General features: G+C 43.7%; 1 protein-coding gene across 8 annotated transcripts in view; it reads right to left on the minus strand.

Moving 5' to 3' along the window:
- Positions 1 to 2,076: 2,076 nt before the first annotated feature.
- Positions 2,077 to 24,004, minus strand: part of LOC114785614 (NACHT, LRR and PYD domains-containing protein 3-like) — a 59,352-nt gene continuing 37,424 nt past the window's right edge. Inside the window, exons 1-12 of one of the 8 annotated variants that reach the window (XM_028972026.1) lie at positions 18,443 to 18,577; positions 13,975 to 14,133; positions 13,554 to 13,667; positions 13,109 to 13,329; positions 7,738 to 9,541; positions 7,428 to 7,595; positions 6,571 to 6,726; positions 6,240 to 6,413; positions 5,971 to 6,144; positions 5,525 to 5,698; positions 3,549 to 3,595; positions 2,077 to 2,836 (exon numbers count right to left, since the gene is read on the minus strand). In XM_028972026.1, the coding sequence (XP_028827859.1) occupies positions 2,301 to 2,836; positions 3,549 to 3,595; positions 5,525 to 5,698; positions 5,971 to 6,144; positions 6,240 to 6,413; positions 6,571 to 6,726; positions 7,428 to 7,595; positions 7,738 to 9,541; positions 13,109 to 13,329; positions 13,554 to 13,667; positions 13,975 to 14,036 (3,630 nt within the window). In that variant the 5' untranslated portion in view covers positions 14,037 to 14,133; positions 18,443 to 18,577 and the 3' untranslated portion in view covers positions 2,077 to 2,300. Of the gene's footprint in view, positions 3,253 to 3,548; positions 3,596 to 5,072; positions 5,362 to 5,469; positions 5,699 to 5,970; positions 6,145 to 6,239; positions 6,414 to 6,570; positions 6,727 to 7,427; positions 7,596 to 7,737; positions 9,542 to 13,108; positions 13,330 to 13,553; positions 13,668 to 13,974; positions 14,134 to 18,442; positions 18,578 to 24,004 lie in introns of those variants that run through there. The other 7 variants (XM_028972031.1, XM_028972027.1, XM_028972029.1 and 4 more) reach the window with 7 other exon arrangements.

Here is a 24,004-nt window from a genome sequence, read left to right on the forward strand (position 1 = left end):
CCATGTATTAGTGTGTGTTCTTCTGGGGCTCACTAGCACCCTGATTATTCCCACCTGTTCTTCATCACAGGTAAGTGGTGGTAATCACGGGTGCTTAGCAGGGTAATGACTTCTGATCGGTGATTGGTTAGTTTAGTGGTAATGGGTCTGTCCACTCCTCTTTATAACCAGCCGGTCCGTTTAGTCCTGCGTTTGGTCTCCCTGAGTTTGTTGCTGCACCGCATGCTGTCCTTAACGGCAATTGACAGTGAACCCCACAGAAAGACTGGAACTCAACTCTCCCCTCTAGTCTCACTACAGCTCTGCCACGCCGGTTCGAGGCCTGTGAAAGACGAAGGCGATCTTCGGCTCTCGCTGAGGGCCTTGCTAAAGTTCCTGCAACACGACCTCTAGAGGAGAGGCGTGGCACTTCAAGCAAGGAACTTTCAGTTATTTCATTTTTTTCCCTGAGTTCAAATAAGATACGCATTTCTCATTTTTTCAACCTGCGTCCTCCATTTTTCACCTGAGCTAGAGGGGAATGTGACACAACATAATTCTATTCAACATAGAAATCCGCCAGAGGTAGGCCTGAGCTAACTGAATCTAAATCGTTTCTCAGAATGGTAAACACTGAAATAATATCTGTTATCTGTGTATTATTTTACGCATCCGCACCTTGGTAATTTCTCTGGCCCGGCCCAAAAGTCTATCGACAACCTCCCCGACCATCTCAGAGCTAGACAGGTCCTTTTTTGCAAGATATGTTCTAATTACTTCCGCCCATTCAAATACAGAACACTTGTCAGCACCATCCCCCCCAAAAATATATATAAGTCGTTCCTCTGACTTTAGCACCAAATTTAATTTTGAGGCATCGATTACAGTCATGCCCACCTGGTCAAGGCCAGATCCAGAACGAATGGATCTAGTGTCCCTCCTAGGCGATGAGTTTGCACCAGAGGTAACTATCAAACGAATGGCTGCACCAATTTCTGAACCTATTTTGTGTACCAGGTCAGAGATATTGACATTTGTAATGTCACAATCGGACACCGAACTCTCCCGATCCACATTCCTGTCTGGTGAAGATATCCCGGGCGTGGTCCCCACAGATGGATGAACTGACCTCCCCCTCCCAGTACTAGTCAGCATAGGGCTAGCAAACATCCCATCCTTTAAACCAAACCCCACCCGTGGTGTGAAAAGAAAAGTTCCCCCTTCCGGCACTAGAAACCCCTGTGATTTTACCACCCACATCCATCCCCCACAAATAAAAATAAATAAAATAATTAATTAAAGGTAACTACTATTCATTAATATGCGCTCCTCCGCCGGTCTGCAATTGGCCAACCAGTTGGTCTGGGTCACGGCACCAATTTGTGCCGATTCTTCTTCTGTGTTCTGTATTTTTATTTTGCTCCTCGAACAGCAAATGATGAGATGACACCAAGAGATTGCTTAACCATGTGTATTTTTCTGCACAAAAAGCAATGTCACATCAGAACATCGCGTCACAACTTCGCGTCTCCCTCCTTCCTGTGCCTCTCGCTACAATATACAGTATTATAAAAACATGCACACACAGAATATTGTACATCATTTATAATAAAAAGTAATATCCTGGGCATCAACCCCACATACCTCTTATAGCCCACACCATGTGTTCAAGAGAACAGAACCAGGTCTCTGACCCACTAACCCAAGAGCACGGCTGCTTCCATGCAATTTTTGGGGGGTGATCAGAGTTTTATAACTCACATACAGAAAATACAGAAACATATTTGAACTAACCAGAAAAACTTACACACTTAGATATTGCACAATTAATTAAACACCCAGGTTGTCACTATAATTCCCTCTCACCCACACCAGAATACAGGTAACCAAAATAAGAAAATAAAACAGACAAAGCATACATTTAGAAAAATACCATAGGTATGTATTTTAAAGACAGGGTGTGTCTGTGGGACACACCCTGTTCCATCTACATAATCAATACTGGTGATGAAATTTAATTTAGTAAAATCAGCACCTGTGGTCACCTAACACACACACACACACACACACACTGACTAGAACAACCAGTCTGACCAGTAAGAGTTCAGTGAAGGTTTATTTCTCACGTCTGGTGCAGGAGACTACAGTGAACATGAAGGAAACATCAAGAGAATCAGGAAACAATGAGAATCCAGAACCACAGTAGAACATTGACCAGGTTCTTCTCTGTTACAGCTGTTTTCAAGGTAACAGTGTGTGTGTGTTGGAGGTGGTGATCAGTGTGACTCTGCTGAAGATGTTCCTGCAGGTACAGGACGTTATTATATCTCACACAGGGTCAGTGAGGACTTATAACTTAAAACCCCAAACCCTGGGTAGAGGGGTTCAGTGAATGTGGAGTGGAACGTGTGCAGGTGGGTCAGTTTATCAGAGGAGATGCTGTAGAAGGTCAGAGTCCCAGCCGACCAGTCCAGATACACACCTACTCTGTTGTAGCTGGAGGGCGGGGCAGGTATGGCAGTGCTGATACTATTGTGTCTGACAGAGTAACTGTTATTATCGTAGATCAGAACCCAGGACTTGTTATTGCCTCCAATATAATTGTCACTACTGAATCCTCTCCTGCTGATTCCTTTATACGTCACTCCTATATAAACCATTTGTCCACTCCTCTCCACCTCCCAGTAACAGCGTCCAGACACGTCCTCTCTACACAGAACCTGCAGCCAGCTCTTAAATCTCTCTGGATGATCAGGATACGGCTGCTTCTCTACCACACACGTCACCTTCCTGTTCCCCTCAGACAGGAGGAGTTTTCTGTTTGCTGTGTTGGGGTCCAGTGTGAACTTACAGGCATCTGCAGATAAGAACAGAACATTTACATCAGAACAAGCTGTGTGTGTGTGTGTGTGTGTGTGTGTGTGTGTGTGTGTGTGTGTTTCCTGTTTCTAGTTTATATCTTGACACTTTTACTCTGGAGTGACCTCATCATTTACACAGGTGTAGTAGGTTGGAGGAGGAGAAGGAGAATCTTCATCTGTCTGTTACTGGACCATCTGGATTTATATGTTGTGACCTGTGACCTTGACCTCCATGCTGCAGTGATGCTGCTGCTCCTTCACTTCTTAACTACAGAGTCAGTAAACTTTCATCAGGAGAAGTCAGTAGGTGGGTGATGGTGATCAGGAGCTTTTATTCATTTCCCATGATGGGAACGCTGGATCCAGTCTGTGCTGTGGACTAAGGTGGGTAACGTCTGTATATTTTTATCTGCTGTAATAAAGATCAGGACGATTGAGGAGAATCAGGAGCGTCTCCAGCTGAAGAGTTCAGATCATGTCTTCATGTTGGTTCTGGACATGAACATGTGACTTTTCTCCAGTATCTCCAGTCCAGCAGCGTCACCTCTCAACCAATCACACTTCTTACAACTACCAGCTACAGAGACACACACATCACCTCTCATGCTGCTGAGCTGAAGAACAGTTCATCAGAACCAGAAAAGTAGTTCTGACACAAACACATCTTCAAAATCCACTGTGATTTTACCAGAAGACAGAAGAACTTACATTTCTGAAGACCAGACTTCAACCAGCATTCATCATCATGGTCAACACTGTAGGAAAAGAGGAGATTTTACTAAATAAACTCAGACATGCAGCAGAACCAGTCAGATCCATTCTAGCAGAGCTGAAGAACCCCATCAGCAGCTGTTCAGCTCCTGCAGGATGTGACTGTAGTGAGTGTAGAGCTGCTAATAATGACTGTAGATTGTATGCTGATCCCTCAGAAACTCGGCTAATATGATTCTAACTTGGTCTTTTCTTGCTTGAAGGCCATTTTCTCTGCACTTTGTGAACATCCATCTATAACCAGGCATTTTCCCCGGACCTTGTAACTGGTCCTGGATGAAGTCTGTGTCGTCCTTCCGTCAGAAGATGAGTCCGGCTGATTAGAATCCCGTGTCTATGTGCAAGAGCAGCAATAATTTCACTGTATTACATTCCAAAATGAAAATTAAACTTGATTAGCTGAGTCCTCTCTGACTCCATCTTGAAGTGCATCTTGAGATTTTACAGATTAAAATGAATTTAGAGTAAATTATTTTAATTAACAGCGCAGTTCATGGTATTTAGGGTCTCTGTACTCTACCCTTTATTAAGTAACTAACTGTAGATCAGTGAACCAGCACCGTCTTACTAATGTTAATTTGACTAATTTGTTAGAAGAAAATGTATTTAAGAGTGTCAGTGAACATTTGAACATCAGTGAACTTCATCTTCAATTAAAAACAAGGGATGATTACATATCCATATTCATATCTTACTGGAGACCTCTGTACCTGGAATAAGAGACTTAATATGAACATGTTCCTGGTACATCCCATGTCTTTCAGACAAGGTCTGATAAAATGGTTCAGGAGATGATTGCTGAGAATATTATTTTCCATCAGGCCTTGTAACTATGACAAATCTGGGACATTTTAAACAAGAGAAATATGGACAATATCATTAAAAAGATGAATTTGATTGAACGAGTAAAGATACTTTACAGCAGCGCCTTTCTTCTCTAATGTTGATGTGAGTAATGTGATGTGGATTCTAACCCTAGTCTGTTATCTCCACCAGCCTTGGTCTTGGTCTTGGTCAGGGACGGAGTTGGACTCATTTTCAGCCCTGGAATTAAATGTCTCAGACCGGCCCACTTTACATCACGACCTGTTATTAATAAATTATAACCGTATATGTTACGTCTACAATAGCGCCCTGTTTTGTAAAGCCGTGTAATTCAGTGTATTTTTCTAAAATATTTCATATTCAGTGCAAGTAAGGGTCACTTCACCATGTAACTATTTCAACGTGAGATACATCTCCAACATAATTCTATTCAACAATATCAGAATATTAATACTGTTCAAGTAAGTATTCACAGATATCCAACTTAATAAATAAAAATGTAATTAATAAAAAGTGCACCTCTGCTAGGAAACAGTTCCATCACAACTCAGAATTCACAAATATGAGAAGATGAGTTAAAGGGCAAATCTCCACCAACCTCTTCACAATATCAGAACGTATCAAGTATAAGGAAAATTAGTGTTAGAATTGTAAAAAATTGCTCTGTTCTTTGCAGGTTTGTTATTGACAGTATAACATAACTTTCCATCGTCCTCCCCCCTAAAACATGAATAACCGCCTGAGCAGCGCACTGGTCTCTGCGACTTGGTTTATTACAGGATCATTGTCCAAAGACATGAGAATTTCTGTCTCAGTGCACAGTACAAGACAACATATGTGGCGTCGCATCATACTATTGTTTAAATGATAGAACGTTGTTATATGCCACACGCCACACGATTCACCCACTTGATAATGAACTAACTTGAACAGCGGTTTGCAGGCAGAGTTCAACATCTTGCTTTACATCCACTTCATCATCCTCGTTTCACCTTACAGACACACACACAGATGTACACACACACACACGCATACATACAAACACACACACACACACACACAGTGTAAACGTCAGTCCCAGATCTTACTTGAGCTTCTCCAGCTTGCAGTGTGGATCCTGCAGTCTGGCAGTAAGCAGCTTCACTCCTGCTTCTCCTGGATGGTTGTAGCTCAGATCCAGCTCTCTCAGGTAGGAGGGGTTTGAACTCAGAGCAGAAGACAGGAACTCACAGCCACGTTCAGAGATGCAGCAGCCTGACAAGCTGGAGGATAATAAACTCACACAATCATGCATTGTTCATGTAAAGAAGTCTTATATTTGCATGTTTGTGTCTAGTGTTGTTTGTGGTGAAGGGAGGAACAGAGCTGAGTTACTCCACTTCTCCAGTAAAGATTCACTAAAGCAAAGTTTTACTTGTAAATGAAGGTAGAAAGATTATCAAGAAGGTCCAGAAGGTGCAACATGTCCTAACATGACACAGTCTGCTCTGGTGAGAGTTTACTGGTCCATATGACTGACTGTCCCATAACTGACCTCAGTGTCTCCAGTGTACAGTGTGGACTCCTCATTCCTGTAGAAAGTGTCTCCACACCTGAATCCAGCAGGTCGTTCTCACTCAGGTCCAGGTGTCTCAGGTGGGAGGAGCCTGAGCTCAGAACTGAGGCCAGAACTTCACAGTGTTGGACTGTGAGAGAGCAGAACCTCATCCTGTAAAGAAAGACCTGAAGTCAGAACTAGAAAATAAAATGTTCAGATTATTATTCAGATCTTCATCAGCATGAAGTAACTGCAGTAAAACTGACCTCAGTGTCTCCAGTTTACAGTGAGGACTCTTCAGTTCAGAGATGATCATCTTCACTCCTGAATCTTGCAGGTTATTGTAACTCAGGTCCAGATCTATCAGGGTGGAGTTTACTGACTGGAGGACTAAAGCTACAACTTCACAGCTTTCCTCTGTTAGTTTACATCTAGCAAGTCTGTAAAGAGAGGAGGGTAGAAGGTGAGTGATGTTGGGTGTGTTGGTCAGGAGGTGAACTCACTACTGTTTCATGTCTGATGTTTCATTCCCTGCAGACCATGTCCACCACACATGAAGGTCACATTCTGTTTGAATTCTAGAATCCAGAATCTCACCTCAGGGTCTGTTTACCAGGCAGTTTAGTAAAATTCATCTTTTCTCCTGGTTTCTCCACATCACCACTTTCCAGCTCCACATTCCTCACTGCTGACTGATGAACTGCAGCCAGAACTTCACAGAAAGTCTCGACTGTCAGATCACAGCCAACGAGTCTAAATCAGCAGAGAGGAGAAATATCATCCTCACATCTCCACATATTCACATCATTAAAATATAACAGCAGAAATGAGTTCTTTTCAACCCTTAACCTTCACCGTCCTTCACCGTCCAGGCATGAAACTGCTGGACATCATCAACACGACACACACAGGAGAGCAGAGGGAACTGAACATTTTAATAGAAATAAAATAAATACCCATAATGCTCATCTCAGGGAATAACTGTGCCATGTGTGGAAATTACACAACTTTATTAAAAGGAATTAGAACAGAAACCAGATGAAGATACGACCCACAAAACACTGACAGGCACAGGGTGGAAATGTATAAATACATATGGCATCAAAAATATTCAGTACATTTTATAAAAGTCCTTTTCCCAGAGTTCAGCCTGGTTTCATGAGGCATCAGCGCTGTAGAAGACTAGTGTAGGAGCTCTTTGGGTCTGCAGGTTTAATAAAGCGTCTTCTAGGATATGGAACATCTGCATGACATGAGCGGTATGTTAACCTGGTAGCTGATGTCAGCAGATGTGTTTAGGGTGTGTTGGGGACAGTGACTGTTCTGTCTGCAGCAATCTGGACTTTTATTTTGATATAATATCAGCTCACCTGGATCTAAAAACAGAAGACAGTCGGTGTTCTTGATGTGCAGCTAAAAGGAGACAAATATTCATAATCATCACAAATACTGACCTCAGTGTCTCCAGTTTACAGTGAGGACTCTTCAGTCCAGAGAAGATCATCTTCACTCCTGAATCCTGCAGGTCACTCACGTCCAGATCTATCAGGGTGGAGTTTACTGACTGGAGGACTGAAGATACAACTTCACAGGACGAATCTGTGAGTTTACAGCCAGAGAGTCTGAAAAGCAAACAGAAGGTTTCATTTTAAAGAAGCTTCTTATTGATCAACCAATAATCAATTAATAATGAATATTGATATAATCTGGAAATGATGTTCCTGTATATGAAACATCCAGGATATTCCGCTGATTCTCACTCACACAGCCTTTCTGCAGCACCTCACAGCTGGGATCAGCCTCCTTTGACCCTCATCTGATGTTCTGTAGCTCTTCAGGTCCAACACATCCAGCACCTGTCCTGATATCTGCAGCATGTAGGCCAGTGCTGAGCAGTGTACAGGAGAGAGATGTTCCTTCTGTCTCTCACCCGGATCTTTCTTCAGGAAAGCCTGGATGTCATCCTGAACTGAACTGTCCTTCATTTCTATCAGGCAGTGGAACAAGTTGATGCATCTATCAGGTGAGATGTTCTTCTTCTGCATCACTTTAAGATTTCGGATGGTTCTCTTGATGCTCTCTGAGCTGCTCTCGGTGTGGCTCAGCAGGCCTTGTAGGAGTTTCTGGTTGGACTCCAGTGAGATGCCATGGAGGAAGCGGACAAAAAGGTCTAAGTGTCCATTTCTGCTCTGCAGGGCTACGTTCACTGCAGCCTTCAGCAGGGCAGCCAGAGATAAAGCTGCAGGTTCTGATCTGCCCTTTCTTCTGAGGAACACTTTCAGTACCTTCATGTTCTTCATCATAAATGAGTAAAAGATAAAGAAGGCAGCGAGAAACTCCTGGATGCTCAGATGCACAAAGCAGTAGACCTTCTTCTGAGAAAACAAAGCCTCTTCCTTAAAGATCTCAGTGCACATGCCAGAGTAGACAGAAGCTTCATCAGGATCAATGCCGCACTCTTTCAGGTCCTCCTCATAGAACATGAGGTTGCCCTTCTGCAGGTGTTCATATGCCAGTGCAGATAATTTGATGATCACATCTTTATGTGACTCCAGGAGTCTCCTTCTGTCCAGCTCACTCCTCTCAACATATTTCTGGTTCTTCATGTTGGTCTGGATGATCAGGAAGTGGATGAACATCTCAGTCAGCGTTCTGGGGATTTCTTGACTCTCGTCCTGGAGCAGAAGATCGTGAAGAACAGTGGCTGAGATCCAGCAGAAGACGGGGATGTGACACATGATGTAGAGGCTCCTTGATGTCTTGATGTGGGAGATGATTCTGTCGGCTTGAGTCTCGTCACTGATCCTCTTCCTGAAGTACTCCTCCTTCTGAGGGTCATTAAAGCCTCGTACTTCTGTTATCTGGCTGACATACTGAGCAGGGATCTGATGGGCTGCTGCTGGGCGTGAGGTGATCCATATGAGAGCAGAGGGGAGGAGATTCCCCTCAATCAGGTTTGTTAGCAGAGAGTCCAGTGATGCTGTCTGTGTGACGAGGCTCAACTTCTCATTCTTCTGGAAATTCAGAGGAAGTCGGCTTTCATCCAAGCCATCAAAGATGAACACCACCTTCCAGGAAACGTACTCCCTTTTCTCCAGGCCTTTCAGCTCAGGGTGGAAGTCCAGCAGAAGACCATCAAGACTGTACTGGGAGTCTAGAAGTAAATTCAGCTCTCGGAACGGAAGAACAAACATGAAATCTACGTCCTGGTTGGCATTTCCCTCTGTCCAGTCAAGAAGGAACTTCTGCACAGAGACGGTTTTTCCCATGCCAGCGATGCCCTTGGTCAGCACACTTCTGATGGGTCTCTCTCTCCCAGGTAAAGCTTTGAAGATGTCGTTGCAGTTGATGGCCGTGTCTTCTGCTGTTGGGGTCCTGGACGTCGTCTCTATCTGCCAAACCTCATGTTCACTGTTCACCCCTTCACTCTCTCCCTCTGTGATGTAGAGCTCAGTGTAGATCCTGTTCAGGAGGGTCTGGGCTCCTGGCTTCACGATGCCCTCACATATGCGCTCCACCTTCTTCTTCAGACTGGCTTTATGACCCAGGAGAACATGGTGCAGGACAGCTGCAGGTTCAGAGACAGAGTTTAAATAGTTAAAATAAAGCTACATGACGTCTTTTAGTACAGATCATGTTTCAGTTCTTAATATCTATCTATATCTCTCTATATATCACTCTCACTCTATATATCGCTTCTATATATCACTTTATCTCTCTCACTCTCTATATGTTACACATTTTATGTTATATGTTTGCAATATTTGCAATATTAAGGTCTATAGCAGTCGCAAAAGCATTTCACTGCATATAATATTGTGTATGACTGTGTATGTGACAAATGAAAGCGTCAGGCGTCGCTGGCTCCACCCTGCGCTTCCATGTTAAACATGAGGCCACCCCGTCCTCAAAACCGGGGATTCCAGTGTGACTTCAGGTCACCTGGCCCGCAGGCCACGGGGAGGGTAGCTGAGACCCAAACTCAAAACCTGGCCACCAGCTTCAGACAGGGGACAAAGCAGTCCTAAAAAGCACTGCAAAGCACTGCGTGTTTTTATTCTCGCTCCATCCTATTCTGGACACCTCAGACGGTTCAGATTCACTACTGGTTCACTACAGTGGACCTGCAGGACGCGTATTTTCACACAGGAATCCATCCTGACCACAGACGGTATCTCAGGTTCTGGTTCCACGGCGTGGCTTATGAGTTTCTCACGGTCACGTTCGGCCTCACCCTCACGCCTCTTGTGTTCAGCAAATGTATAGAAGCAGCTCTGACCCCGCTCAGATCCTCGTCATGGTTCTGGATTATCTGGACACGAAACCAAGGTCCTGGTGACCCACCTCACCAGCCTGGGTTTCAGTATAAACTACACCAAGAGCGCGCTGGTTCCGTCCCAGACAGTAGAATATCTGGGCCTCCAGGTAAATTCTGTGTCTTTTCGCGCTTCACTGTCCGAGAGACGCGTACTGTCGTTAGAACTGTGTGTTGGTCTGTTCAGCAGCGGCAGAGCGGTCCAGTTCAGGACCTGCCTGCGCCTGCTGGGACTCATGGCCTCTACTATAGCGGTGGTTCCGCTGGGTCTGTTAAACATGAGGGATGTTCAGCGCTGGGTCTCAGGGGCAGGCAACGGGCTTTGGCCATCACGGCTTCGGGGCGCCCATATAAAATACCTGGAGCTATTGGTAGTTTTTCACACTTTGGTGCATTTTCTCCCCCACCTGCGGGGCTACCATGTTCTTATCAGGACAGACAATACAACCGCGGTGGCATTTATCAACCGGCAGGGCGGGACGCGCTCTCACCATCTGCATGGTCTTGTGCGAAGATTAATTCATTGGAGTTACGCGCACCTCGCCTCGCTGTGGGCGACTCGTGTACCAGATTTGATGAATTTGGGGGTGGTCCTCCTCTCCAGGGGGAACCCCCTGTATGGGGAGTGGAAGCTCCACCCTCAGGTGGTTAATCAAATCTGGGAGAGGGGTTGGCAGACCTTGTGCGGAAATGTGCAGTGTCCCCTGTTCTTCTCTCTGACAGACAGCGACGTGCTGTTGGGGGTGGACGCGCTGATGTACGCATTCCCACCCCTGAGCCTGATTTGCCCCACACTCTCGCGAGTGAGGGAGGGCGGTCTGACTCTCCTGATGGTGGCCCCCCGCTGAAATTTTTCAGCTTCTGTGGGAGGAGCCCTGGCGGGACCTTCTGACGCAAGTGCGCAGGGGTATTTACCACCCCTCTCCAGGTCAGCTGAATTTGTGGGTCTGGCCCGTGAGAGGCTGAATTCGGATGCGGACGGTCTCCCTGCCCGGGTGATCGCCACCATCCAGGGTACCAGGGCTCCGTCCACACGGTCACTGAATGAGAGCAAGTGGCGCATTTTTGAACATTGGTGTGAACAGAGGCGGGTTGTGCCCTTTGTGTGTTTGGTTACTGATGTGTTATGTTTCCTGCAGGACATGTTGGACAAGGGCAGATTGTCCAAGGACGAATCCGTCCTCATCTGGTCAACCCAGGCCACCCAGATACTGGTTCAGTCCTTCTGAAACTGTCCTTCAGTAACCTCACGACTGGACTACTACAACTACCTTCTAGCTGGTCTACCTCTATGTACCATCCGACCTCTACAACTCATACAAAATGCAGCAGCACGACTGATCTTCAACCTTCCCAAGTTCTCCACACCGCCCCTCTGCTACGTTCCTCCACTGGCTCCCAGTAGCTGCACGCATCAGGTTCAAAATACTGATGCTGGCCTACAAAGCCAAACATGGAGCAGCACCATCCTACCTCACAGCCCTTATTACACCTCGCACTGCACCTGGTATACTCCGAGCCTCCAGTACTGCTCGCCTGGTCCCTCCATCTCTGAAGACACTCATCTAGACTCTTCTCTGTCTTGGCCCCTCTGGGCCGAGGTGTAAAGAAGAGGATGACGCTCTCTGAGGCACATGATGTCTGTTCCACACAGGTTGTTCCGGGTGGTTTTCTGCATGCCAAAAATACCTCCCTTTATTAAACTACAAACATCATGAATCTATGGAACCAAAGTCACTAGTAGAGCTAGACAGCTAGTTATATCTGTCTATCATCTACACAGTTATTACACGGCACATTATTCTCTTTAAAATGTGACCCAGAGGGAGCGTATACAGATTAAAGAAGGCGGGTCCCAGAATGGATCCAGTGTTGCTGATCACCCTTCACATGCGGGGAAATCAGCGGGTTGGATGGAAATAGGGGAATGTTGCATGTTGGGATGTGTTACATGGGGGTTAAACATAGTTTAGTGTAGGAGGATGATTAGGTACTGACTCCATCAGTCAGTCAGAGTAAATTAAAAGTGGGCGTGTTGTACTGTTGACTCCGCCTACCATCGTGTACAAATAGAGATTCCGAGATTGACTGCCGAGTCTTTCTTATTCCCAGTTCACTGAAGGCTCACCACATTATTCAAATGTGCACACGCACGCAGCTTTTCTACTTTCTACTTCAGGCGAAGATCTTCAGCTCTATCTGCACCTAATGTGCCACCTGGTGGGACAACCAGACATTACAGGATAAAGGGCAAATGAAAGCAAATGAAATTTGGGAACTTCTGTACCAAACGTCAGCGAGCTGGATTAAAAAGACCAACGGGCCAGAAGTGGTCTGCAGGCCGTAGTTTTCCCACCGCTGAGCTAAACCAACTCAGCACCATTCCTGAGAACCCAAATTTCTAGCCTTAACCATGGCAAAAATGTCCCTGTTTACAATATTAGAGAAATACGCTTTTCTCACTGAGCCTAATCTGATGTTATAACGGTGAAGACACTCTTTGAAAATGTCCTAGTCAACCTGAATCTTAGTTTTCCACCAACGGCGCTCAGCTTTCCCGCATTCTCTCTTCTGATTGGCTACCGCTCAGGCATTTCTCCACTTCTGATTACTGGTAACAGCCTCATTTATTAAGGCATTCATGTACACTTGGAGACCTGGAGATGGCCTCCATAAACACAGAACTGTATTTTCATTAATGTAAATAGTATAAAATATACAATAGAAATCTACATTTTATTTGATTACTTTAATCTCCTTTAACCAGTATGGCTGAAATGTGTCCTGTGGTCCTGAAAGAACATAAAATCTACATCTTACCATCTTCTTCTCTACTGTCTGGAGGACATGAGGCTGTGGTTGGGTGTGGAACCGGTTCTGTTCTCTTTCCACACGAGGGACACCCATAATCTCCTGGTGTTCCAGACTGGTCCCAGTTACTGCTGATACATGGTTTACAGAACCTGTGTCCACAGCTGATAGAGACTGGGTCCCTCAGTACCTCCTCACACAGTCCACACCTGGACTGGTCCTGGGTCAGGCTGTACAGAGACAGGAATCCAGATCAACCAGGTCAGTGTATTAACAAGAAAAGCAGCTACAGATCTACAGTCATCATATTTATACTAGAAATGAAGTACAAATTACTCCTCAGATCTGGACTCACTGGATCAAAACATCCTGACTTCAGATCATTTTAGAACAGATTTATCTCAACCTGAGACACTTTACATTTAAATTTTACTTCTAAATAAATTCAGCTCACCTGGGGTCAAAGTTCTCTGGTTCCATGCTAAAAACAGGAGGGATAACCATGGAGTTGTTGCTCTTCATGGACACACAGCTGAACGGTGGAGATGGTGATCTGTGTCTCTGTAGATTGGAAACATGAAAAGAGACGTAATGATCTGATCATCTCAGTACAGCAGCAGGTCTACAGGTCTGCAGCACGACTCTAGTAAAATCTAAACTGGTGCACTGTTCACATGTATAATTAGTGACATGATCAGCTTCTACTGGATCTTTTCATGCTTCATCTTCTTCTATAATTCACCACAATTACAAGTGAGAGAATCACACAAGAAAATCTGACAGTGACAAAAACCATATTATTACTTATGGGTACAGTTTTCAGCTTTAAAAGTCTTTTCAGCAGCAAATCTGAGAACTTCTGGGAACCTCCTGACCTGGGCTGCAGTGACCCATCACTGATATCAGCCTGGTGGCTGCTGGAGCCGGATCTCTTCATGGTCCCACAGCTGGACACTGAGACGCTGTGTCTGTTGAGGCTTTCAGATGGATTCAGTCCACATGAATGTAGAGGTGAGTTCAGAGGTCAGGGGTCACTAGGACGAAAGAGGCAACAGTTTCAGAAAAAAGAGCATTTCTAAAAAAATTAAAAAAACATTAAATGATGAATATTTTTTTTTAAATACTACCCTTTTCATTTACATTTACATTTACAGTATTTACCAGACGTCAGTAGTTACAGGGACAGTCCCCCCCTGGAGACACTCAGGTTTAAGTGTCTTGCTCAGGGACACGCTGGTAGTAAGTGGGGTTTGAACCTGGGTCTTCTGGTTCATAAAGGGTAGTGATAGGCAGTTGGTTACTTTCACCATCCACAGACGTGCCAAGAAGATGGTGTGTTATGGGGTGGGTGGCACTCCTCCAGTTTTGGGAGAGGCTTCTGCTAGGTTGGGTGGTGTGTTTATTTCAGTTATTTATTCTCCCTTTTTGCTTTATTATGTTTTTTTATTTTATTTTTCACTGAGTTTACTTCACTTCCCAATTTATTGCAGAGTTATAGATGACTTTCCTCTTTTTTTTAATTTATGACCAGGGCTAATTCTGTACCGATCCCAGGTGGGGCCAACATTCACTAGTCTCAATTTTTAGGGGACTTAACAATCCTATAAAACATAGTAAGATTTTTGTAGGTGCCCAAGTAATATTTTTACAAGAAACACCTCTCAAACCCTCAGACCATGTCCATGGTTGGATCAATCAAACCTACCACTCTTCCTTTTCGGGGAAAGCAGGAGGAGTGGCCATACAAGTGTAGTATCTGACCCAAATGGGAGATTTGTACATTTACTATGTAAATGTACATAATACATCTGTGGCTCTAATTAATATATATGCCCCCAATTACAACGATGAGGGTTTCTACAAACGTCTCTTTTCAATGATTCCCGATTTGTCTACACATTACTCGCATCTATATCAGACTGTAAATATGATGCCTTTGCCTTATCAGACCATGCATCAATATCAATTAATATATTTTTCAAGAAATTTAATTACACAAGAACACCATGGCGACTTAATACTCGGCTTCTTTTGAACGAAGAGATTAGTAAATTCATTACTCGACAGATTGACATGTGTCAGCTTGAATAAAATCCCTGATATATCAGTGTTTCAGTTGCGGGAAACCTTGAAGGCTTTATATAAGGGGGGGGGGGGGGGGGGTATTCATTATCATTTTAGATAATGAATATGCCATCAATCAATCCCCAGACTTCTACAAGGAGCATCTCTCTGTGCAAGCGGAGTATGACACTCTTATGACACATCAAGCTACAGAAATGATACTTCAATCCAGATTTAACTATTATGAACATGGAGACAAGGCCAGCAAGTTCTTGGCACACCAGATACTACAGATTCGAACAGTCTTGGGCAAAACCTCTGATCCCCTGGAAATTAACAAAGCCTTTAAGGAATTTTAGATGGTTCTTTACTCTTCTGATCTTTCCTCTTCTCCTGCTGAATTTGATATTTTACATTTACAGCATTTACCAGACGCCCTTATCCAGAGCGACTTACAATCAGTAGTTACAGGGACAGTCCCCCCCCTGGAGACACTCAGGGTTACGTGTCCTGCTCAGGGACACAATGGTAGTAAGTGGGGTTTGAACCTGGGTCTTCTGGTTCATAGGTGAGTGTGTTACCCGCTAGGCTACTACCACCCTATTGGGTGCCAGAAAGTTCTGGCATAAACTGGCCCCATAAATACTAGACATGTATAATGAATCGTTTGACTCTGGCTGCCTTCCTCAAACCCTTTCACAAGCCACCATCTCACTGCTTTTAAAAAGGTCCTTTGTGCTGTTCATCCCGCCGCCCAATCAGCTTCTTGAACACTGATTTTAAACTTTTACCAAAATTGTTGGCTTCAAGACTGGAATCTACCCTTCCAAGCATCATCTCTGCAGACCAGACAGGATTTATCCAAAATAGACAGTCTTTCCCTAACCTTAGATGTCTGTTTAATACCATTTATAACACTCCGGATCCTGAAGCTCAGGAGGTCCTCATATCACTTGATCCTGAAAAGGCTTTTGATAGAGTGGAATGGCCCTATCTTTTTCATAAACTCGGAAGGTTTGGTTTTAAAACAAACTTCATTTCATGGATTTAGATACTTTACTCCTCACCGCAAGCATCTGTTAGAACAAATAATACTCAATCTGAGTATTTCCCCCTCTATCATTCGACTAGACAGAGCCTTTTATTATTTGCGCTTGCAGTTCAAACACTCAGATTAAAGTTAAATTAAAGTGTATTCATTGTGATACACAGCAGCACAGCACAAGGTGCACACAGTAAAATGTGTCCTCTGCATTTAACCATCACCCTGAGTGAGCAGTGGGCACCATGACAGGCGCCCGGGGAGCAGTGGGTGGGGACGGTGCTTTGCTCAGTGGCACCTCAGTGGCACCTTGGCTCTGGATTCAAACCTTCTGATTATTGCCCATCATAATTTTACATATCTTGGTGTCTGTGTCAGATTTGAGGATCTTTTAAAGGCTAATTTTGTTTCCTTGCTGTCTAAGGCTCGAGACGATTGTGAACGGTGGTCCATTCTTAATCTGTCCCTGATTATCAATATTTCAATATCAATATTTCTGCCTCAGCCATTTTTTCAGAAAATTTACTCTGTGATCTCTGAGTTTATCTGGAACAAGAAGGTTCCAAGACTACGCAGACAGTACTTACAAAGACCAATAGAACATGGTGGGTTAGCCTTACAGCATTTTAGGTTTTATTATTGGACATCTAATATTAGGATCCTCAAATCCTTAGAGGGCAGTGGTGGCCTAGCGGTTAAGAAAGCGGCCCCATAATCAGAAGGTTGCCGCTGCCACTGAGGTGACACTTTACTTGGCAGATGCTTTAATCATGTTGTCAAAATGTGTGGGGAAAAGAGTAGAGCCCAACCCGCTTGGGACATTGTTTGGGCTTTTCTCCTCACCTCCTTCACTGTCTGCCCATCAAAGGGACTTTTCTACCTTACTGGTGAGAAGATTAATCACGACAAACTGGAAATCATCTAAACCTCCCAGCCAGATTCATGAGATATTCTTTATTTTGTTCAACTGGAAAGACTTTCAATTAGGGGTTCCCTTAAGACATTTAAAAAGATTTGGGGTCATTTTCTCAACCTGGTTAAGAACGTCCCTTCTGTTCCTGGGTGGTACGGTTCACGTCTGGATGGAGCTCTGCTGAGGTGCTTTTCATTTTTTATTTCTTCTTGTGTAGGTTGGTTGTGGGGGTGATTGTAGGCTGTTTTAACTGTAGTATCTGTATGTATGGGTAGATATATATATATATATGTGTGTGTGTGTGTGTACGCACATGTATGTATGTACAGTATTTTTGTTTTGTTTTTATCTATTCATTTTTTACATTTTGTATTTATTGGGGTCTAGATGGAGAATATAGTTATTGCTCTAATTCCAATAAACAAAAAAAAAACATGGGTATGGGTTCAAGCACATAACCTCAAAGACTCTGTACCCAGTCAAACAGGTTAGCTGAGAAAGGAGTGCAAACCGTGAAGTGAATCCTAAAGCAGGCTGCAGACAACGTAGAAGACCCATATCTAGCCATTCTGACCCATCGAGAACCACCAGGTGAAAAGCTCAGAACCAGACTTCCATCCGCAACACCGCAGTTGGAGCGCAGTTAGATTAGAACAAGTTGTAGCAGGATGAAGGAGGTAAAAAAAGCACAACGTTTAAGCGGAATGTTGTCAACAGTCTTTAGTTTCAGGCATTAAAGACAGTAAAGTACATAAGTACAGTTTCCAGGATCCAGAACCCAGTCCACCTTGATGTCCATAAAATGTCTCCCAATGGAAAGAAACAGGAAGTGAGAAGTTTCTTTTCTTCTCTTCTGTTTAAATATGACCGCAACAAACCTTATGTATAAATCAAACGTTTAAAAAATGTACAAAAAAAATTAAAACCCGCGACACAAGGACATTATTTTCCACTCAGAATCCGTGCTGTACATTTATTAATTGGGTCTGTCAGGAAGACAGACCATTTATTATTGTGCTGAGAATGGCAAAAAAGAACATTAAAGAACGTTAAAGACCGCCATGCGAAGACCGTCAAACATAAAGAAACAACGGATTTGTAAAATAAAACTTATTTGAAGTGATACTGCAGTACCACAGTAAAGAAGCCCCATTTTACAAATCCCATGCCCGCAGCTGTGACCAATGCCCGGACAGACCCATCAAAATTTCCCCTGGAATTTTGGCTTCTAGTTAGTTGATTATAATTCACTTTACTCGACTGTACACTGTAGTCTGTAATAAATGTGAAGTAAACTGTATTTAAACAGTAAAAATGAACGTACTTTGTCCAGTTTTGTCCTCCTGGTCCTGCGCAGCTCTTTACTTTCACTTTTGATGACCGATCTGAGATCAGTTCCTGGACTTCCTGGTCTTGTTATTTTCAGGCTGAGGGTGGAGCAGCAGAGCTGGAGTTCCACCAAGATCCTTATTCGAATGGTCCATTTCACCTTAAATGCTGCAATACTCGTATTACGCCTGTAAATAGTCGAAATCTCTTTCATAAATTAACGTAAATCTGTATATGGTGATGATCCATCTATCCACTCAAAATTCTGAACTATTAGAAATACAGGATTCTTACACCTTTTCCAACCGCAAATTCCAACACTTTCCAAGCACTTTCAAGGTGCATTTTATTTCAAATATTACCACTACGTGACTGGGCCAACATCGTTTTTACTGTACAATATGTACATATGGTTAAGTATTCATATGTACATTATTGTCCAGGTGACTAGTTTGTCAAGGTCTTGCAAGACCCCCTTCCCCTGGGTCCGATGGTGTTATATTAGTAAGGTCGTCCATAAAAACTACACAGCTGAGATTTCAGTGGCCCAAAGCTGATAAATGACGTGAACATTTATAATAAACCGGTGTGTTTATGAGCAAAGTTCAAAAGTGAATTGTACAGTAAAAACAGTGTTGGGCTGGACAGGTAACACTTCATACTATTTGTACATGTCCTGTTTTACCCTGAACAGGTGAGTTGTCAGTGGGCCAAACCTTTTAAATCTTATTTATCTCACCTGGAAATGCCCATATTCATCATAAACCTACGTGCATATGAGGTCCCAGGTGAATTCTACAGTAAAAACTAGGGCTGCACGATTTGGGGAAAAAGACATATTGCGATTATTGAGATCAATATTGCGATATGCGATTGCGATATGATAAAGGACACTTGCTTGTATATCAATGAAAAGTCGCATACTAATAGTAAAATGTTTAATTTCAAAGTGAAACATACAAACTACTTATAACAACCTGAAATGCCCAGTGCTTTCAAAATACAATATTCTACTAAATTAAATAATCACAAAAAACTCTTTTACATTACTGTTGAACGACAAACCCTGGTAAGGCTAAACAACTGTTTTGATTATATTTGGCCATTATAAAATCCCGTATTATAGTTCTTACGTTTAACCAAAACGTTGTTTGGAGGCTGACTTGAACACAGGAATGCATAGCTTCGCTAGCTTAGCCTAGCTTAGCTAAGGTTAAGACTTATAAAACGGTATTTTATAATGGCCAAATATATTCAAAACAATTGTCCAGCCTTACCTATGAAATGTAACCCCCCGAGATCTGGTTTGGAGCGTACAGCGGTTTGTACAGCCCCAAGCAGCACAAGAGTGGAGCATTTTTATGCACTTCTCTCCATAGACATGTATATGCTTCACGCCACAGCAGAGCCTATCGCAATATGGCGGCGACGTCGACGTACGACGTTCATATAATCGCACAGACTGACATCGCGATTACGATTGCGATTACATTAATCGTGCAGCACTAGTAAAAACGATGTCAGATAATGAGTAGTACTATTTCCAATAGTTCCAAATTTTGAGTGGATACATGGATCATCACCATAAACAGATTTATGTTTTTTTCATTGTTCATTGTTTTTTACATTGTTCACATTGTTTGCACTCTCCACCATGTGCCCTTATTTGTTTATTGTGTTTTTAAAGTTTTATTTATACCTTTGTATTTAATGCTACTGTTTGTATTTAATGCTACTGTTTGTATTTAATGTTACTGTTTGTATTTGAATGTTACTTGTAAGCACCATGGGTCTGAGAGTAATGCGATTTCAATTCTCTGTATGTCCTGTACATGTGGCAGAATTGACAATAAAGCTGAGTTTGACTTTGACTTTTCTGAAACAGATTTTCTGACTGTATATCTTGCTAAAGTACACCCCCTACAGGCATAATATGGATAGTGCCACAATTTAAGGTGGAACAGACAATTCGAATTAGGAGCTGCGAATAAGCAGCTAACTTCAGCGTCATTCCTGACGGAGATGCATTAAATTATGTACAATCGTGTCTGTCGTATCTTTTCCCATCTCAAACGAGAGAAACTTTCCACCAGCTGCCTACAAGCACGTCTTCTGCAACGATGGACAACTGTTGCTCAGACTGCACAGGAAGCTGTAACGGTGGGCAGCAATGGACGAATAAAACTTTATTTTATACAACAGGTCATGTTGAAGGCACCATTTCCCAGCACTTGTGACCATGTAGGCGGTGTGACTGTTGCTGTTTAAGGCTGAAGACCGTGAGGATGATTTACACAGGACCGTACACAGGACTGTAAAACCTGGACACTTTACATTTTATCACAGTGTCACCTCTTCAGTTTCACCCCAAGGAAAAATACAATAAAATACTCACCAAAACGTGAACGGTGTACTCACTTTTTGAGGCCCATACAATTTTCCCTCCTCACTTTTGATCATTATCATGATCACCACAATAGGGACAAAAATGTATATGACCCAAATGTAAGGTGAGGAGTACATAGTTACATAATAACAAAAATAACAAGAATAATAATGATGATCATAAGGCAAAATAATGAAAACAATTAAAAACAAAGCAATCAAGATATAGAATTATATGTTTGCATTGTTCTCATCTGAGGAGATGTCAGATTCAAAGCAGGATTGATCAGTATATATTTCCCAAACATATTTTAGTGTTCTTTCAATGTAGTACTGAGAGTTCTGAGGTCATGATCAAATTCCACTTTTCTCTGGTAATAACATATCAACAGCGATGCAGTTCTGGAAGGCCTGAAGTTAGGTGACTTCAAGTTGTTCATGTACAGCTTCAAACCCATCCCTTGTGAAGTTTGATAAGCGCTGCATATTGTAATTGATTCTAGTTAGGAGTTATTCAAAAAAATTTATTCAAAGCCTGCAGCTACTAGATTAAATAGTTTGGATCCATCAGGTACAGCGAGAGCAAACATAGGAAAAAGAGACCGGGATTTCCGATGTGGCTACGGGAAAACTAGATACAGGCAGATTATGAGTGGATGCACAATACACAATACCAACATGGAACAAAACATGTAAAATTGTTATGAGCTACTTCGGCATCAAAACAGGTTTAGGTCCTACAGGAAAAAGGGAGATACCAAGAAGAAGTTATTTTCACACAGGGCAGAGCACAACGAGGAAGTCCTTCTGGAGGGAGAGAGACCTGTGTTAGGTGGCATTGCAAACAAGATTTCATATGGACTCGAGCCAATACCGCTGCTTTTTCTCATTCTTATGTACATCAGGACAAGTGGTAGATCTTTAACACAATTTAGACCCGTATCTGCGCTACATTTAGCCAGTTTCTTTTTTAGTGTTCCATTTTCACTCAGCAGGGCTCATGCTACTGCAGAGGTGTCAACTTTAGATGTGGGGAATGCCTCCAACCACTATGGCCACCTATGGAAGGAAAATTTAGTAGGCCTGGACACTCCACGTGTTTTGTCATGGAACAGCCAGAAGACAACTGTGTATCTTAGGTCTGACCTTGTTGATGCAAAAGCTTGACGCAAAAGCTGGACATAATCTGATAAAGGAAATGTTCTGTGACGCTGATGGATGCCACTGTCCAAAGTGATGCGAGCTTGCTTTTCGTCCTTGTATACCCCAGATGTATAAAGGCTTGTGAACTGTAATCAAGCGGGGGGAAGTTCTCTTGTGGGTTCCCCCGTGCGCGGTAAAATAAACTTGGATAATCAATTCAATTGACTTCCTAATGATCCTAGCAGCTATGCTGTCTGGGGCACCCTGGTAGGGTCTCCCATGACAAATTGATCTTAGGCAAAGGTCGAGGCAAAGAAAGGTTCAGAAGACCTTTCATAGAAAAATCAATAAAGAGTCGGTGAACCAGGCCTGGAGGATTACTGAGGTCCCACCCTGGAGCCAGGCCTGAGCTTTCCCCCATGGGGCCCGGCCAGGCCCAGCCCGAACTGGATACATGGACTTATCCAACTGTGGACCCACCACCCACAGGAGGAACATGAAGGGTCCAGTGCAACATGAATCGGGTGGCAGCCGAGGCAGGAGTCTTGGTGGTCCAATCCCCGGACAAGGAAACTGGCTATTGGGACATGGAACGTCACCTCTCTGGATGGGGAAGGAGCTGGAGCTTGTAGAAGACGTTTAGCGGTACCAGCTAGATATAGCATTGGCTCTGGAACCCAAGTCCTTGAGAGAGGTTGGACACTCTTTGCAGGAGTTGCTCTGGGTGAGAGGCGGAGGGCTGGGGTTGGCTTTTTGTTGGCCCCAAGACTCTAAGCCTCTTTGTTGGGGTTTACCCTGTACCTTCGGGTGGGGGAATGGGTCCTGACTGTTGTTTGCGCTTATGCGCCGAATACCAGCTCAGACTACCCACCCTTTTTGGAGTCCCTGGGACGAGTGCTAGATAGTAATCTGACTGGGGACTCCATTGTCCTGCTAGGGCAATGACAGCATGACCTGGAGGGGCGTGACTGGGAGGAACGTTATTGGACTTCTGTGCAAGCCACAGTTTGGCCATAACGAACACCATGTTCGAACATAAGGATGCCCATCAGTACACTTGGTACCAGGGCAGCGTAGGTCGCAGGTTGATGATTGACTTTGTAGTCGTATTTTCTGCGCACAGAATGTTTCTTCAAAGTGGCACAAATTTACCTCCATATACAGGGAGTGCAGAATTATTAGGCAAATTAGTATTTTGTCCACATCATCCTCTTCATGCATGTTGTCTTACTCCAAGCTGTATAGGCTCGAAAGCCTACTACCAATTAAGCATATTAGGTATACCTTTTTTGGGGATGCGCAGAGTGATGCCAGGGGTGGGGGTGCGTGTGACTCCCTACTCCCTATGCAGAGAACAAGAGCACTGGTGGGAAAAAATAGTAAAGGAGCGTCCTCTCGGGAGACACGATCTAAAATGCAGCAGCACCTCAGTGGCAATTTGAACTGCTACACCACAGACTGACCGACCCTTTCATGTGGAAGGTTCCTGCCGCACGTCTACCTGCTGGTTATGTTCCATCAGACCACAACCTTGTTAATGTCTGTATGTGAAGGTTGACCAGGTTGACCATGTCTGTGCAGGTTGACCAGGTTCAATGGTAGTTAACATAAGCATGTCCTGATCAAACACAAGCAGCAAGTCTGTACAAATCGCCGCAGAGGTGCTGCCATGTTTTAGATCATGTCTCAAGTGGACACTCGTTTACACCAGTTGCTGCGTAACACCAGCTGGCACGTGCATTTCCTGCAGGAAGTTCCACTTCACAAATTCAAATTCAGTTTCTACTGGAACAAATATCAGCCCATACACATGAGCACCTGTCTTGGGCAGCATCTTATACTGTACATTTCATTGGGACTCACCCAGTTTATGCTTTCCAGGCAGGTCTTGGTGAGGCTCTCGGGCCTGCGGTGGGGCGACCTCTCTCCGTCCAGGGATAGTTTTCTGCAATTTACCTGAGTGGTGAATTCACTGCGATCTGGCGGATTGAGGAATTTCCCGGCGAATCTTGTTGACTGTGCCGAGGAT

Source organism: Denticeps clupeoides, chromosome 3, assembly GCF_900700375.1.
Source record: "Denticeps clupeoides chromosome 3, fDenClu1.1, whole genome shotgun sequence".
NCBI classification, from domain to species: domain Eukaryota; kingdom Metazoa; phylum Chordata; class Actinopteri; order Clupeiformes; family Denticipitidae; genus Denticeps; species Denticeps clupeoides.